General features: G+C 43.7%; 1 protein-coding gene across 1 annotated transcript in view; it reads right to left on the reverse strand.

Moving 5' to 3' along the window:
• The window catches only part of B3GNTL1 (UDP-GlcNAc:betaGal beta-1,3-N-acetylglucosaminyltransferase like 1), a 175,406-nt gene that overhangs the window by 51,503 nt on the left and 104,941 nt on the right, over positions 1-18,962 (reverse strand). Inside the window, exons 8-9 of the mRNA XM_081963584.1 lie at positions 4,196-4,291; positions 2,968-3,043 (exon numbers count right to left, since the gene is read on the reverse strand). Of these exons, the coding sequence (XP_081819710.1) occupies positions 2,968-3,043; positions 4,196-4,291 (172 nt within the window). The remainder of the gene's footprint in view (positions 1-2,967; positions 3,044-4,195; positions 4,292-18,962) is intronic.

Raw genomic sequence — 18,962 nt, forward strand, 5'->3', positions numbered from 1 at the left:
CTACAGACTGAAAAAGTCTGCTTATTTTTTGCCATTGGGTAGGAAGAACTGTGTAACAACTCTGCTGCAGCTTTCTATTAACCTCTGCAATATTTTGATGCTGAAAATAAATATCTTACATATGTTTCTATTAGGCTTACTAATAAGGGTATTAAAGAATTTAGCAGAGAATAATGAATACTTGCAGTGGGAATGTGAAAAACAACATAACCACCAGAAAAGAAAACACCAGTTTCTTCAACTTACATTCTAGTGAGATTTATTCTTCCCTGGTGCTCAACATTGTGGTGATGCTATGTCAATGGCAAAATTTAACCTGGCTTCTATTCTTCATGTCATGCTCCAAGTTAAGTCAAGTTAACCACATGGTTCTAATTACAAAGCAACCTGCTGCCCAAGTTTCTGTGTGCGTCTGTGTATGTGTGTATGTTACCACATGCATATTTGAAGAATTTATTACACCATATACCATTCCCAGTGCTTACATATTTCCCCATTCAAACTATTACTTTCAGTAGGTTCCATAATTAAGAATACTGTGATTTAAATGTTCTGTGACTTATTTCGGCACCAATGTATGGAAGTGCTACTTTAAAATATGTATATACTTCCATGCCAAAATGGAAAGGGGCCCACTTCAAAAGAAAGGGTTACAAATTTGAGAAGCATTACAATAATAAGGAAACAATGAATAGCTTGGTAGTTATATATCAATGAACTACCAATGAACAGCTTGATAGTTATATATCTTCAGAAACAAATACTGCTACTAATATGTTAATTGTGATAAGGATAAATACTTATTCAGAAAGAGGCATAACACTTTAAAGCAACTTTAACCCAAAGAACATCTACTGTGATAGAATTAAAAATATTCGCCTAATATGGAATTTTAGAAAAAGACAATCTCCTCTATGCAGAATCCTTGAAAACACCATTACAGTCAAGGAACACAAGTCAAGGTGTGTATCTGAACAGTTATCAACATAACACTCGTATATCTACATCTTGAATTCACTTATCTGTATTATTTCTTAACAGATCACAGAGTCCTACGTTTCTATTTGCTTGCAGACACATGTACACATAAGTAGACCAATGTATAGTTTTCATAATCGTTTCAAACTCTGGTTCTTCCTAGAGCCACCACCAAAGACATGTCTATAAAACCCGTTACAACAATTCATTCATCTAATGGTTAGCCTTAGACTTTCCCCAAACGATACAAATCCAGTTAAGACTTTTCCTAGTGCCCTGATAGGTTTTGTAAATTATGTTGGTCCAATTTCAAAGCAGGAAATTTGTGATAAAGTTATAATTGTTTGGTTGTTTTGAAAAACAAAGTTAAAGGATTAACCTCCGGAAACAAAAATATGAGAGCAACCACAGTTCACTTGGAAAGGAGTAAAGATCAAGCAATGGATTGGATTAATTACCTCAGCATGCTTAACAACATACTACTAAATTATGCTGTTAATAAGTGCTGTTTTAAAGAATTTTAGAAGCATAATTTATTTCGCTTAAAAACTTCATCTTGGACTCAGCTCAAGAAATGATCTCTGTTCAGTTTTATCCATAATGTGCCAAAAATATCAGAGTCTGCATTTTGTCTTTCTTTTTCCCCAGAGCAGCTAGACAAATCCCTAGGCAACCTTACAATATTTTAATTCAGCTACTTTAAAAATTGGATCTAATATCTTCACATTCCATCAGTCACCAGAAAAAAATTCTACTTTCATTTTAACTGTAAATATTCATTTTCTAATTTCTAATATTTTTCCTGTGACCCTACTGAAATATATGCTATGTACACTATGCAATATATGTCTCTTTACTACAATTTTTGCAGCTAACATTGTTTTGCTATCCATAGCCTCTTTCACTTCAGCCTCTTTTACTTAATCATTCCATTAAACATCTTACATACTTTTTATTAATATAACTCTATTAAACTTTGCATTAGTATGCTTTTTAACTCAATTCAAGCAGATTTCCTTACATCCACTTCCCATTTCATGCTGGAAAATTTATCTTCTAATTCTTTTACATACAGGATTTATACTTTGCCTTTTTTGCATTCATTCTATGTTCAATTTTTTCCTTTTCCTCCATGTTAATTTTTTCCCGAGATTCATTCAGCACTATCAAATAATATGCCCCTTATTTAAAACCAGAAAGTCTTGTCACTTTTGTATCATTCACTAATTATCTAAATCTTTCACCAGAAATAATCAAAACAGTCATATTTTAGTTCTATATTTCATTGACATGTGTATCGAAGGATTTATGCTTAAACCACAATTTAAACAATTGGATCTTTTTCCAAAGAGATATACACAAAATCAATCACCATTCTTACTCATTCAAGTGGTCTCCCCTCAGTTGCTTTATTCCATTCCATTCATTTATGTCACCAAACAAAGTAATTATTCCCCTATATCAGTAAGTCAGAATACTGCAAATTTTCTAAAAACTCCATTTATGCTTCTTTTCTTATCACCATTCACTGGTGAAAACTTGACATATCATCAACTTATGACATCCCATTTTCATACAGAGAACTCCATGACAAGATAATTCCATTACTTTATGCCAACCTGAAGAGATGCCCATTTTATCTACTTATATTGGATTTTGAGGGAAACTGTATTTCTTACATCTGCCTATCTGTCTTTTATATTATAACTTACTTTGTGTTTCTTTGCATAACAGCAATACGTAACAACATACACACAGAACTCTTCTATCTTATATAATATGAGTTCATTATTATAAGATTTCATGTGTAATGTCTGACATCACTTCAATACACTACTTTGCACTGAAGTTAGTAGAAGGTGCCATTCAAAACAATTCATGTGTAATGCTGTATTATGTAAGAACCTTTAATGTTGTACGCCACCCTGAGTCCTTTTGGACAAGGGCGGCATATAAATCCAAATAAACAAACAAACAAACAAACAATACCTTCTGAGTCAATTCTCAAATAGAAGTTGTGATTCACACTGTTTTGTGATGTCTCTTTCAAATGCCATTCAGGGCTCTGTGTCTCACAATAAGTCACAGAGTTCAGTACTAGGCAAAATATTTAAAATGTTGTGTTATTAACGGGAAAATTCTAGAATTACTTGTTGTGAAAAAGCTGAGATCCTTATGCGCTTGCAGAATGTCAATGTCAGACCTGGAAGTCATCTTTTACCTTTTGGATTTCAGGTCTGCTACATTTTCTACTGTAGGAAAATGGGAGGGGGGATGATACAGAGTATGGATGATATGTAGCCATAACAACATTCCTTCTCAGAAAGTCAAGGTTGCCTTGTCCCTGCATCTGGACGGATGTACGTAGATGGGAGGAATCTTCCTTCGTGGCCATGACTGATTGGACCATGTGATGGACATGGGGGTGCTGGGCAGGGTCTTGAACTTTCAACTGGGTGGGAAAACCTGGACACTTTCAGATTCAGGTTTTCCCAGATGTGCCAATATGACATCTCTAATAAAATTGAACTTTGAGGAAACTCAAGCCTCAGAGTCTTCTTTCACTGCGGGTGTTACTTGGAACCCTGACAGTCAATACATTATTGTGTAAGACATTACTGTGAAGGCAATAATGTCTTCACAAATAACAGAACAGATAGCATCACATTAGTGCTCCTTTTTTGTGCCTTCCCAGAGGTAATATTACTGTTGACAATATTAACATTTTTATATCATGAATTACATTGATGATGGTGTTCCCCTGGAAGAGCTGAAGGTCCAGGTTGGGGACAGATTGCCTTGGAGAAAATCTAGCTATATGAGTTTACATCAATTTGATGGCACATAATCAATCAATCAACAAAAACGCCATAGTAATAGATCTGTGTTGCTCAGTTCCTCTATCAATGACACTTTGGAAAACAGGCTAATTTCTTAATTAAATATAACTCAGTGAAGTGTTTGATGAAGAACTTCAACCTTGATTAGGATCGCATGGTGCAAGCATCTCTTGAGACATTATTGCATAGATTTCCCAACCTAGAGCCCTCTAGATATGTTAGGAATATAACTCACAGAATTTCTAGCCAAAAGCACTGCTGGGTGGAGATTCTCATAACCGTACTTCTAACATATCTGGAGGGCATCCAACTGGGAAAGAGTAAGATCAATCTTTCCCATAATTAGATTATGTTCCTCTCCTTTTCATATTACGTACCTTTCCTTCTTCATTAAATCTTCCTACAAGATAAAACCATTCCCGAGAACAGAACCAAGTTGGCATAATTACTGTTGGTCCATGGGATGTGAAAACCTGGAACAGAATGAGAAAATAGCCTTTTATTTTTCAAAGAAGCATAGTTCTTAAGAAATACATTTGGGGACCCATACTTCTTGTCTATTAAAACTGAAATCCTGGTAGGTATTTTTTTTTTTAGATAAATAGGCTGTTTTGTTAAGAAAACTGAGTAACTTTTAATTACAAGTAAGAAATGCTATGAATACTATAATAAATTCTGAATATTTTATTGCAAAGCTGCAGTGGGGAAGAGTACTGTTAATTGGTAGAGTGGTACTGAAGAAGGTAAGAAATTCTTTAAATGAACTGTATTTCCCCTCTATCACTTTCTCCTTAGAACAATTTAAACAATAGGCTACATATTACAGAACATCATTTACATCACAAAATCAACAAGGCAAGAATGAAACATGGTTCTCAAGTAATCATTTTTTCACACTAAATCAAAACTGAACTCAAGAACTCAGATTACAAACCTGAGATCATGCGTTTTGCAATATCTCATCTGGTTTTATTGTCAAAAATTCATGAATTTGCATCAAAAATATAACGAACCCAATATAAACACACACACACACAATTTTTTACAACCCTATAAACACTTAATTTGAGATAAAGTCAGGGCAACTAGATGGAGCTGACCATTTCCTGGTTGAATGCCCTTCCTGATGCCATGCAGAGTTTGCAGCAGACATTTTTTCTTTGCACCTGAGAAGAAAAATGCCTGCTGGTACTTAGGATTGAACTCTCAACCTTCCAAGTGGGAGTCAAGTGTCTTCACTACTAGGCCACCATGCTGCTCACAAGGAGCCCAATATATGGACCGTTATTCAAATGTGATATTCTACAATGAGATTGTATTCCCTACATAAAATGTTGTTGGCATTTTTATCCATTCATTTAGAAGTAGCTCTTGCATCTGAGACTTGCCAATGTTTCTTAGATTCAAATAGAGAAAATTCAGTGGCACTCTATATCTTGTTCTATGACATGTAGTAAGTTTCCCATAAGATCTAAACTTCACAAACATGAAATAAGGTAGTTGGAAACTAAGCACACCTGTAATTTTTACTATTTACATAATATATGCCAAAATTAACAACCAATGGAAAGTGCTATCTTAGAACAAATCAAGTGGAAAGTATTTGAATGACTCCGTAATAGCCTTAGGCAATTGGTATTTAGTAACATTTCTTTTATGTCCAAGTAACATCTATAAAATAAGAACAAAAAATGGCATATGAGTAGAAATATTGGCAAATTTAATAACCTAAATATTTACACAGAAAACTGAAGAAAACTAGTATCTGGGAAAATAAATGAATGTGACCCTTGATTTGTATATTTCTGAAAGGCAGTTTCAGTGAATTATACCAACAAAGCCTTTTTTGCTTTAAACAAGTATGTCTTAAACCTAGAGCTGAAATAAACCAGAGTATCCGGATTATGTAAGGTAATTTTTTTCCCCATTAATATAAGACAAAATGTTTAACATGTCTGCAGACTAATCTTCTTGTCAAGAACTTAAAGGAGCATAGTGCATTCTGCCTTAGGTATTATATCTAAAGCTACTTTTATGAGCTATACAAAGATAGACAAATATCAGTTGTTTCCAGCTGCTTCTTGTGGACTTAACCTAGCTCATTCACAGCATATACATGATCCATACAATACCACTATCCAGTTATTATTCCACCATATTTTTGCAGTGCTGATTCTAGTCTCCTTGTTCCATTACAACTTTTCTACATATTCTTAAAATGGTCTTTAAAAGTATTTTTTTTTTAAAAAAAAATGAACTTAATCTAACAGCCATAAACTAGGCGGCCAGATCTGCACAATATAGCTCAAATCACATTCACTGCATGCTTTGACTGCAAGAAAAATAATCATATTCCATACCTAATGTTCTACAAATCTACAAGGTAAAACAATATAAGAAGAAAATGGTCTAATTCTGAAACAATTCTAATAACTTAACAACATACTTAAAATCATTATCTCTAGCAACATTGTACATTCCATTCATTATCTTGTTTTTAAGATTTAACATAGTTTATCTTCAAAAATCATTCTGAAAGAAATTAATATAAAGGACATAAAGACTATTGAAACTTTAGGAAGAGTAATTATCCTAAACAATCACTGAAGAAAAGCTATATAGATAGTTGTATCCAAGTAGTACATTTTCAAATGATTTCTCTGAACTTCTAAAAGTTTTCTTATTTTCCATTATTTGTTGACATTCTTGACTGAGGTATCTTTTCTTGTTCTTTCTTTGTTTTATATTGAAAGTCTGTGTTCAGTTATCATGTCCTTGTTATCCTAGGCTTTTGACTTGGTTGCTTAGTTTTAAAAGCCATTTTAAATGTTCAGTGAATATCCATTTCTAACAGATACATTCCTTTGGTTTATTTGGCTATAGCTAAGCACATACTTTACAATATCCATTTTGAGTATCACTGCCATTCCATTCTTTCATTTGGTCATTGTATTATACAATGGATATACAATGGATAAAGTGACTTGTTCTGGACCAAATAAGTAAAATATGTTATTAGCTCTGTCTTTCAAAACACAGTATTCTCTCAAACTCTGTCCACTTCCAGAGTTCTTTCCAATCTTCAATCATAGAGAAGAAACATGAAAGGGGCAAAAGGTATCCCTGCAAATATTTACTGGTGCATCCAAAGCTTAGCAGAATCAAGAATATGAATCCTATCATTATCTTTAACAATACAAAAAATCTGCAGCTTCTCTAAAAGATTGTAGAATGCATGTTACGGTAAGTGGAAATGTTGGACTCTTTTTTCTAAAGTTATTAATTGTCTTTGAAGCCTCAAATAAATTTGTTGGTATTGAATTGATCAATACTTCTGAACCGAATGTGTTTTTTTTCAAAAGCACATTTGGACTTTTTTTCCTTTTAGAAAAAGAACACTTTGGGGACAACCATGACCTGGATGATTGAGAATCTCCATAGACAATATATCTGAATATTCATAGATTAAAAGTAAATATGTTTTATTTCAGTTTCTTCATTCAAGAACATATATGGAGAGAAGCAGGCAGGAAAAATATAATGCATTTAAACATAGAAAATTACAAGTAGCTAAACAGACAACCAGAAACCAAAAAAGGTAACAAAAGACATATACAAGAAACTACATTTTTGAAAACTTCAAAAACAAAACATCCCAGCTGTCTAATACTACACTAGATTGCTATTAGCCTTCATTTCAAAATCTTCTACAATAGTCAGAATAACTAAGTTCCAAAATACTTCATTATGAATAATCATTATGTTTGCAAAGGGGCCCTGGCAGGCTGGCAGCCCAGGAGAGTAGCTGAGAGCAGCACCGCCAGGAGGGCAAAGAGCCCCCACGAGGGCAGCAGCAACAGGGGCAGTCGCTTGGTAGCCAGCACGGAGCCTGTCGCAACCGAGAAGTGTATCAGAAGCAGCTGGGTCAGCAGGCAGGGTGAGTGACAAGTGCCACACCAGCCAGCCACTGAAGCACTGCCGCTGGGGGGGGAGGGAGGGAGGGAGGAAGCGGAGAAAGAGAAAGAGAGAGAGAGAGATCCGATCCAATGTCGGAGGGCTGGCAGCGATGCGATTCTCATTCTCTCTCTCTCTCTCTCTCTCTCTCTCTCTCTCACACACACACACACACACACACACACACACACACTTTTACCGTACTCTCACATACTACTTTTCTTGCCCTGCACGAACAGGGGAGACCGGAGCTGGAAAACAGGTTAGTGAAGGGATATGGCTGCCCTGGGGGAGGGGGGGTCTTTTCATTTTTTACTAAGTGTAAATGTGTGTGTGTGTGTGTGTATGCATGGGGGGGGGGGAACAGAGCTCTTCACAAGTCTTCTCACTGCCCTGAAAATACGCAGAGATCGTTGTGTGTGACAACCAGTTGATGACAACTTTAAATTGCATTCTCCTCCCTCAGGAACAGCCCCACTCCACGAACACGCACACACACGCACACACACGCACACACACACTTACACTGAGTGAAAAGTGAAAAGACATGGAAAAGCACAGGAATGAAGAGGCTTTCTCTCTCTCTTTGGTATTATCGGTATTGTGCTGCGCCAAGGGGCAGGTGGGCTATGGCTGGACATAGCAGCCCCACATGTCGCCACCTCTAGCACTGGCCCCGCCCATCCTGCCAGGCTTATTTTTGGGGTAGGGCTTATATTAGGCCCATCCCAAAAAAATCAGACCAGGGCTTATTTTCGGGGTGGCTCTTATTTTCAGGGAAACATGGTAGCTAGACCTACCATAAAACATGAATGAGAGGATAACTCTCTCCAACAGACACACTGGTTGAAAATTCTGAGATGTATGCCTAATACTGTACATTTGGAAGTATTAGAATGGGACTGATTTAGGTTTATTATATTTAGCCTATAATAAGATAGAAAAATTATTACATACCAGGACACTCAGTGATGAAAGCACCTTGGGAAATGTATAAGTTAACATACTCTATTAAGTGGCAATGTACTTTCAACAAGATTCATACACACTTAAGTACTACTGATTCAATAGAAAAAACCAAACTCATAATATCCAGCTTTCCTTTACCATAAAAAAAAATCATATTTTTTAAAAAAAATCTAATTAAGAAAACCTACATCCAGTTACTTATTTAATACATTTATATTCCAGCATAAATGGATATATATCTTGCAAAATAAAACACAGTAACTAATAAATGAAATATACTGAAGTCTGTTAAAGAGTACAAAGTTTAAACATGCATCTATAAAATCACTTAAACAACTAAAACATAAAAACAAATAAACTACCTACAAACAAACCTGACAGAATATTTTAACGTTGGTTTTTTTTGTGTCTTCTGAAAATCTGTTATTACAATTACTTGCAATCATATTGCAATCATCCCACCCAGAAACAGGGAACAAAAGGAACAAAACCTACACAGTTCTTTCTTTTTTTCAATAGCTGGGAATTACACCTCCCCCAGCATCTCAAACTTCCACGCATTTCTTGACAGTTACTGCCAAACCCTAGAGCAATGGGAACTCTCTAGCTTTGTGTGATGATCCTGAGAAGTGCCTAAGACACTCATACACACGTAAATTATGCCAATTTTTGAAGGCGGCAAGACAAACCGGTAGAACAGCATTATGAATTGATTTATGAATTAATCCGTAGGTGTAGATTCAGTAAGATAATGAATTCATTCTCCATTTTCTGCCTTGCCTTAGGGAATATGAAGTCATGTTTTTTTTTTTTAAACAAATTGTCTCTTGGTCAGCTTTTTCTAGCTTCAGAGAAAACTTAACAAGTGCTGTGTTTCAGTGCATTTTATACCAAATGGTTAAACTAAAGCAGCATGTGGGTGTCTTTATTTAGTGGCACTGTAGAGCAGGTATTGGTACTGATTTAAGTTTTAATTGCTTAAAGAAAATACTGGCAACAAAACTTTATTTTGTTTTTGGTTTCTAGCTAATCTTGTTGAAAACTGCACATTGTATTGGCATATGTACAGATATGTATTGGCATTATGAACTGCAAACTGAAAATGGACAGAAAGCTACTCTATTGCAATTAACAAGATGTTTGTCTGTTTTTTGAGAATTGCATATACAAAATTGATTTTACCAGTTAACTTCTGTATGAGAACAAAAACATAATGTGAACAAGTGAAGCTAATTAACACGAGGCATCCTTGGTATTCTCTGAGCTTGTTTTCTTGCAGATGTTTCATTACCGAAACTAGGTAACATCATCAGGACCAGCACTGATGAGGTTACCTAATCTGCATAATGAAACGTTTGCAAGAAAACTATCAAGTTCAGAGAGCACCAAGGACCCCTTATTTCAATTCCGAGCCACAAATATTCTCCTTTATTGGCTAATTAACACTTCTAAGCCTAAACAATATATATTTCGCTCTTATACAATGAGTATCTCAGACATAAAACAATGAACACAGTTTCCTTTCAGCATATAATCTACAACCAATAGATTTCTGATCTTTTAAGAAAAGGAGTTTCTTAAATCTCTTGGGAGTGGGCAAAGGTATAGGTCCGTGATGGTGAACCTATGGCACGCGTGCCACTTGTGGCACGCGGAGCCATTTGTCAGGGCACACGAGGCGCTGCCCTGTTAGCTGGCCAGCGTGCATGTGCGCGCTGGCCAGCTGAATTCACCTTTTCAAAAGCTATTTTTCGCCTTCCCCAGGCTCAAGAGGCTTTATAGGAGCCTGGGGAGGGTGAAAAGAGCCTCCCCCGCCCCCCCACGCCCCCGGAGGCTTCAGGGACCGTCCTGAAGCCTTCGGAACGCTTAAAACCACCCTCCGAGCAAACCGGAAGTCACTTCCGGTTTGCTGGGTGGGTCGTTTTAAGCGTTCCGAAGGCTTCAGGGACCGCCCGAGGCTTCCCTGATGCCTTCGGAGCGCTTAAAACCACCCTCCGAGCAACCCGGAAGTCACTTCCGGTTTGCTCGGAGGGTGGTTTTAAGCACTCCGAAGGCTGCAGGGACCGTCCGAGGCTTCCCTGATGCCTTCGGAGCGCTTAAAACGACCCTCCGAGCAACCTGGAAGTCAATGGGGGGGGTCGCACATTGTGCACGCATGCGCACTGGGGGGGGCGCGCGTTGCATTATGGGTGCGGCACGCCCGCAGTCGACCCCCCTGCACTCCCCCCACTTGTGACACGCGAGCCAAAAAAGGTCCAGAAAACAACACTTTCAGTGCCCATTCAAACATACGAATGACACTAAATGAACCAGTCCTCATACTTACAGAGTTCCAATATCCCCACAACCACGTGATCTCTGTTTGTGATCTTCACTGCTAGTTTCTGACAAAATCAATGGTAAAGTCACAGGAAGTTGCAAATAGCAATCATGTGATTTAGTGCTTAACAATGGCATAGGTTTCACTTAATTATGGCACCAGAAGTGTTGGGTTCTGCCATCACTAAATAGTACAGTCACATGACTTTGTGCTTTGCAACTGCATCACTTAGCAATTCTGGTCCCAATTACCATCATTAAGTGAAGACTAATTTTAACAGACTTTTAAAAAATTACATGTGTCCATTTAAAACTTCTCAAAGAAATCAGATATGAAATTTCTAATTTCAATCTGAGATTTTTTTTAAAAAAATCTTTTTTTCTGGTGTGGAAGTACTGCTTACAGAGACCTACCACTGTGGTCTAGAAAGATCCTTCAAGTTTCCAGACTTACAGAAATACAGACTCACAGCCTGGTGGTTACTGCTCAGCCTGGTGATTACTGCAGAAAACTTATGGAAATGGGAAAGGTGAAATACAATAGAAACCTCTTGATTTTGGCTAGGTTACCTTGAGTGGCATCAAGAAAAAATTATGACTTGTTGAAGTCACTGTTACAAGCAAAAAAAGTTGTTACCCCTTGATACTTGTAGTCTAGTGCCATTGGTTAATATAATTTCTGAGAATTAAAATAGTGATATTCAAAGTTCATAAATCAAAATTATTCCATAGTTGGAATTGTAGCTGAATTCATACTATTATCATAATAAAAACAACTATAATAATGGCATTCAAACTCTAAAATTTTTGGCTTAAGATACTTAAATACTATGACCGTTTATTATAATTACAAGGAAAAATGAAAAAGGGTTATATGGAAAGCAAATGCTGGAATTAGAAAAGATGGATGATAATAGAAGATAGAAAAACTACATGCGTTAAATGAAAATAAGCAGTGAACTTCAAGCAGGACAGGCAGCATAAAGTTTTCATAGATTTATTCAAAGGGCTTCAGTGCATGATAAACTATTGGGTAATATTTTAATAAAATTTTTAAGGATAAATGGGGAAAGCACAATAAAGAATTTATGTACAAAGATAACAACATGAATGAAACTACATTATGCTCATAGTAAAAATAAGTCTGACACATTTAAATCAAACAAAAAAAATCATGATAAAACTTTTAACAGAATGACCATTGTCTTACCTGAAGGGTCCTTTTCAGGGCGCTGCAACGGAGAGTCCAAAGAAGGGTTAAACACAGCCAATCTGCCCAGAACTGAATTGAAAACTTTAAGCCACGCCTCTGGTGCTGACTCTCCTCAGATTTATTCAATGAAGACGTGGAACAGTTGCGCGCTGAAACTTCAACTGGAAGTCTAATATGGAACAAGTCAAAAATAGTCCAACAACAATAACAAAAACAACAAACAACACTGTGACTTCACAAACACCAGCGGAGAATAGACCCCAGGGCGGGGTGGACTCTCCGTTGCAGCGCCCTGAAAAGGACCCTTCAGGTAAGACAATGGTCATTTTCCAGGGCGCTGCTCTGGAGAGTCCAAAGAAGGGACATGCCCAAGCTAACTGTCACTAGGGCGGGAAGGCTCAGCCATCAGGGTCGCTCCGCTGGTATGGATGCCCTGAAGAACACGCCTCCCAAAGGCCCCTTCCGCCGATGCAAAACTGTCCAGTTTGTAATTTCGGACAAATGGAGACAGAGAAGTCCAGGTGGCCGCCTTGCAGATCTCTTCAATCGGTGCCTGTGTAGACCAGGCAGCTGTGGTGGCGGCGCTTCTAGTCGAATGTGCTGTGATATTGCGAGGCACAGGAACGGACTGTAAAACGTGGGCAAGCGCAATGCAGGCTCGCAGCCATCCGCCGATGGTAGATGAAGAGACCTTCTTGCCTTGAGAAGCTGGTTGAAAGGAGACGAATAGAGATTCGGATTTCCGAAAACTGGCCGTGCGCTTGATGTATCTGCGAATAGTCCTGCGCACATCCAGCATTTGCCAGCGCTTTTCCCTCGGGTGCCGAGGATGCGGACAAAAATCCCGAAGGACCACCTCCTGCGCCCGATGAAACCAGGAATTGACCTTCGGAATGAAGGAAGGGTCCAGCCTCAGGATTACTCTGTCGTTACGAATGAGACACAAGTCCTCTCTGACTGACAAGGCAGCCAGTTCCGATATGCGACGAGCAGACGTGATAGCGACCAGAAAAACCGTCTTGAATGTGAGGTGTCTGAGACTGGCCGTCTTAATGGGCTCAAACCGGGGCCCAATGAGGGACCGCAACACTACATTGAGATCCCAAGATGGGTATCTGTGGACCACTGGGGGTCTCAGGTTGGTCGCTCCCCTGAGGAAACTGCGGATGGTCGGATTCCGGCCAAGAGATGCGTAGCCTTCAACTGAGAGGATGGTTGACAGGGCTGCCGCCTGGCGCCTCAGGGTGTGAGGAGCCAGGCCCTTGTCCAAACCTTCCTGCAGGAAGTCCAGGATGACAGGAACCGAAGCAAGGGGCGCAGACGTACCATGAGCCGTGCACCAGCTGGCGAAGGATTTCCAAGTGGCGTCGTAGATGCGCGTCGTGGACTGCCGTCGTGACGCTTGGATGGTGCCAATCACCTTGTCTGACAACCTGCCTCTGCTTAGGAGATCCCTCTCAAGTGCCAGACGGCCAGCTGCAGCCACTGGGGTTCTGGATGTTGAAGGGCCCCCTGGCTGAGAGAGATGTCCTGTGGAGGAATCCGCCACGGTGGTGTGATCGAAAGACTCACCAAGTCTGCAAACCAGGTTCTCCTGGGCCAGTACGGTGCTACCAGCAGCACCTCCGCCTCCTCTGCTAGGATCTTCCTGATGACTCTGGGAAGAAGAGGTAGCGGGGGAAAAGCGTAAAGCAGACCTTTCAGCCACGGGCCGTGCAGCGCGTTGACTCCTTCCGCCCTCGGGTCGTGGAACCTTGTGAAGAACCGCGGAAGATGCGCGTTGGCCGCGGTGGCGAACAGGTCCACCAGCGGGAGGCCGAACCTCTGGGACAGTTGCTGGAACAGCAGCGGATGTAGACGCCACTCCGAGTAGTCGACTGTGGATCTGCTCAGCCAGTCCGCCTGGGTGTTGCTCGTGCCCGAGATGTGCTCCGCCTGAAGAGAAAGGAGATACCTCTCCGCCCATCGACCCAAGAGCTCCGCCTCCTTCATCAGGGATCTGGAGCGCGTTCCCCCCTGTCGATTGATGTGCACCTTGGTGGCGACATTGTCTGTCATGATGCGCACGTGGTGGCCCTGAACGGTGCTCTGGAAGCGCTTCAGCGCAAGCCTGACTGCCCTCAGCTCCAGCCAGTTGATGCTGTGAGCGGCTTCGGAAGGGGACCACCTGCCCTGTGCGAGCTGGTTGTGGCAGTGGGCCCCCCAACCGAACAGGCTGGCATCCGTTGTGATGGTGAGCCTGACTGGCTCCTTGAATGGCGACCCCTTTAACAGGGCCGGAGACAACCACCACTTTAGAGAGCGACGTACCTCTGCTGGAACTGGAATCAGTCTTGTTGAGCTGCTTTCGTTTGTTCTTTGATATGGAAGCAGGAGCCACTGAAGGGGACGGGAGTGAAGTCTCGCCCAAGGCACGATTGACAGGCACGAGATCATCTTGCCGAGGAGCTGTGAGAGCTGAACCACCTTGACTAGACGTGACTGCTGCACCTGAACGACCATCTCCCGAAGGCTGGCCACCCTTTCCGGGGACAGGGATACCGTGCACGAGGTGGTGTCGATGACGGCCCCTAGATGCTTCAGTCTGGTCGTGGGAACGAGATGACTTTTTTCCAGGTTGATGGTGAACCCGTGGTCCCGGAGCGCCTGCATGGTGTGTTCTAGGTCGCTGACAGCTTGTTGATGCGATGATGACAGAATGAGAACATCGTCTAGGTAACAGTGGAGTCTGACCGGACGTGACCGTAGAAAAGCCGCCACGGCTGCGAGAACCTTTGTGAATGTCCTGGGCGCCGATGACAGGCCGAATGGCATTGCCCGGTACTGGTAATGGAGGCCCGCGTAAGAGAACCTCAGGAACTTGCGGTGGGCTTTGCGGATAGGGATGTGGAGGTAGGCCTCTTTGAGGTCTATGGACGTTAGTATATTGCCTGGCCTGATGCACCCCAAGATGGACTGGAGGGACTGCATCTTGAACCTGCGATATGTCACGTGGTGATTGAACCTCTTTAGATCTAATATCCCCCTCCACCCTCCTGAGTTTTTGGGGACCAGAAACAGGATGGAGTAAAACCCTCTTCCTTCCTGGCCTGCTGGGACAGGTTCTATGGCCCTGATTATTATTATTATTATTATTATTATTATTATTATTATTATTATTATTATTATTATTATTATTATTATTATTATTATTATTATTATTATTATTATTATTATTTATCAGACTTATTAGTCGCCCCCTCTCCCCACAGGGACTCGGGGCGACGTACACAAGCAACGGTCTACGGACTACAAAGGAGGAGGTAAAAATAAATAAATACAATAATCAGGGAAGTTAAAATCCCAATAAGAATAAAAGTTTAAAAGCTAACATTGACAATTAAAATTAACCAAGGGGTGGAACAGTTGTCAAGATTATGCCAGGCCGGCTAGCCGAAACAGGTGGGTCTTCAGTTTATTGCGGAAGGAGCGGAGATCGGTTGTTGTCCTGATGTCTGGGGGGAGGTCGTTCCAAAGGGTGGGACCCGCCCCAGAGAAGGACCTACTCCTGGGCACTGCCCTCTGACAGTCTCTAGAGGACGGCACCCGGAGAAGGCCCTCTCTGTGTGAGCGAATGGGCCGCAGGGATGTATGGGGCAGGACACGATCCCGCAGATAACTAGGCCCTATGCCATGGAGCGCTTTAAAGATGGTGACTAACACCTTGAAGCGCACCCGGTAGGCCACAGGAAGCCAGTGCAGCTCGCGCAGGAGAGGTGTTATATGGGAGAACCTCGATCTCCCCATGATTACCCGCGCGGCTGCATTCTGGACCAACTGCAGTCTCCGGGTGCACCTCAAGGGGAGCCCCATGTAGAGAGCATTACAGTAGTCCAGACGAGACGTCACCAGCGCGTGAGTGACTGTGCGCAGGGCCCCCCGGTCCAAAAGTGGACGCAATTGGCGCACCAGGCGAACCTGGTGGAACGTCCCCCTCGCCACAGCTGCCACAAGATCTTCTATAGTCAGCCGGGCATCAAGGAGGACGCCCAAATTGCGTGCCCGTTCCACCGGGGCTAATTGTTCATCCCCGATGGCCAGCGATGGAATATGCTGGTTGCAGTGACGTGCGGTCACTAGAGGCAGGGGAGGCAGGGCCTCACCTCTCTTCATGGAATAATAGTATATAATATTATATACTATATATAATATTATATACATCCGTGCGGCCGCGCCCGGGAGACGCGGAGGGAGCAATGTTGTCGGCGCCTCCGGATGACGAACCAGTCGCTTGCTTTCGTCATCGGGAGGCCGACAACATTTCTGCCTCCACGTCTCCCGGGCGCCGAAGCAGTCCGGCGAGTGAGCGAGCGAGGCAGCGAGATCTTCGGTCACTCGTCCACCGGACTGCTTCCGCATCTCCCGGGCGCGGATGGACGAAGGGAGCCAGAATGGCGCCGAAGCAGTCCGGCGAGTGAGGCAGCGAGATCTTCGGTCACTCGTCCACCGGACTGTCTTGGCGCCATTCTGGCTCCCTTCGTCCATCCGCGCCCGGGAGATGCGGAAGCAGTCCGGTGGACGAGTGACCGAAGATCTCGCTGCCTCGCTCGCTCGCTCGCCGGACTGCTTCGGCGCCATTCTGGCTCCCTTCGTCCATCCGCGCCCGGGAGATGCGGAAGCAGTCCGGTGGACAAGTGACCGAAGATCTCGCTGCCTCGCTCGCTCGTTCGCCGGCCTGCTTCGGCGCCATTCTGGCTCCCTTCGTCCATCCGCGCCCGGGAGATGCGGAAGCAGTCCGGTGGACGAGTGACCGAAGATCTCGCTGCCTCGCTCGCTCGCTCGCCGGACTGCTTCGGCGCCATTCTGGCTCCCTTCGTCCATCCGCGCCCGGGAGACATGGAGGCAGAAATGTTATCGGCCTCCCGATGACGAAAGCAAGCGACTGGTTCGTCATCTGGAGGCGCCGACAACATTTCTCCCTCCGCGTCTCCCGGGCGCGGATGGACGAAGGGAGCCAGAATGGCGCCGAAGCAGTCCGGCGAGCGAGCGAGTGAGGCAGCGAGCGAGGCAGCGAGATCTTCGGTCACTCGTCCACCGGACTGCTTCCGCATCTCCCGGGTGCGGATGGACGAAGGTAGCCAGAATGGCGCCGAAGCAGTCCGGCGAGCGAGCGAGCGACGCAGCCTGATCTTCGGTTGCTTCCAGAGCCGGAGCGGGATGGAGCAGCCATCGCCTTGGAAGTGAGTCGCGCGGACGGAGCTTTGGGGCTGAGGAGAGAGGCAGGGACGGAGGGAGTGGGGGGAGAGGAGCCGCCCCCCTCAACCCCCAGGCAATGGGGAAAGCTTTCCCGAAATGGGGGGGGGTGTCGCGGGAAATAAAAAGGGCGCGCGCTGGGGGGGGACGAAGGAGGCTTTGGCGTGCCTTAGAGGCGGGCGGGCAAGCAACGAAAGGAGCAGTGAGGGCGGGCGGTGGCTGCAGGCGGCAAGGCTTGAGCGGGGTGAAAGGGACTGGTGCCGGTAGAGGAAGTAATGCTACGCCGCGGTCCCCTTAATGTTCACTCAGGAAGGCGGAGAACGAGACCACGTGGTCTGCACACGTGGTCTGCACACGTGGTCCCATTCCCCGCCTTCCTGATGACGTCACCAGCCTCCCCAGCCATAACCCTCACCGCACGTCACTGGCTGGTTGTATCGGGGAGCCGGGAGCCACAGCCACTCTGTCTTGGAGGGGTTGAGCCTGAGCCTGTTGTCACCCATCCAGACCCGCACGGCTTCCAGACAACGGGACATCCCTTCGACGGCCTCGTTGGGGTGGTTTGGGGTGGAAATGTACAGCTCAGTATCATCAGCGTACAGGTGGTATCCCACCCCAAAACCACGGATGATCTCACCCAGCGGTTTCATATATGTGTTGAACAGGAGAGGTGAGAGGATCGACCCCTGAGGGACCCCACAAGTAAGGGGCCTCGGGGTCGACCTCTGCTCCCCTGCCAACACACATTGCGTCCGGCCAGAGAGGTAGGAGCGGAACCACCGCAATACGGTGCCTCCGATCCCCAACCCCTCCAGACGGCGCAATAGGATACCATGGTCGATGGTATCGAAAGCCGCCGAGAGATCTAATAGGACAAGGATGGAGGAACAACCCCCATCCTTTGCCCTCCAGAGATCATCCACCAACGCGACCAAGGCCGTCTCAGTACTGTGACCGGGTCGGAAGCCGGACTGGCGCGGGTCTAGATAATCATCTTCCTCCAGGTGACGCGGGAACTGTTGAGCCACCACACTCTCAACAACCTTCGCTAGAAAAGGAAGGTTGGAGACAGGACGATAATTTGCTAGCTCCTCTGGGTCCAGGGAAGGCTTCTTGAGCAGGGGTCTCACCACTGCCTCTTTCAAGGCGGTTGGTAAAAGGCCCTCACCCAACGAAGCGTTCACCAGCCCCAGTAGCCAGCCTCGTGTACCCTCCCAGGAAGCCAGTACCAACCAGGAGGGACACGGGTCCAATAAACATGTGGTGGCTCGCAGTCGCCCGCGCAACCTGTCCAAATCTTCGGTGACAACAGGGTCAAACTCCTCCCAGCGTGGAATCTCAAGACTAGCCTCGGACGCCCCCTCTGGAACACTGGGGTGGGTCCACTCCCTCCGGATCCGATCAATTTTATCCTGCAGGTATGCCCCAAACTCCTCTGCCCTGCCCTGCAACGGGGG

The sequence above is a fragment of the Natrix helvetica genome (assembly GCF_964273705.1).
Source record: "Natrix helvetica genome assembly, chromosome: 1".
Classification (NCBI taxonomy): Eukaryota; Metazoa; Chordata; class Lepidosauria; order Squamata; family Natricidae; genus Natrix; species Natrix helvetica.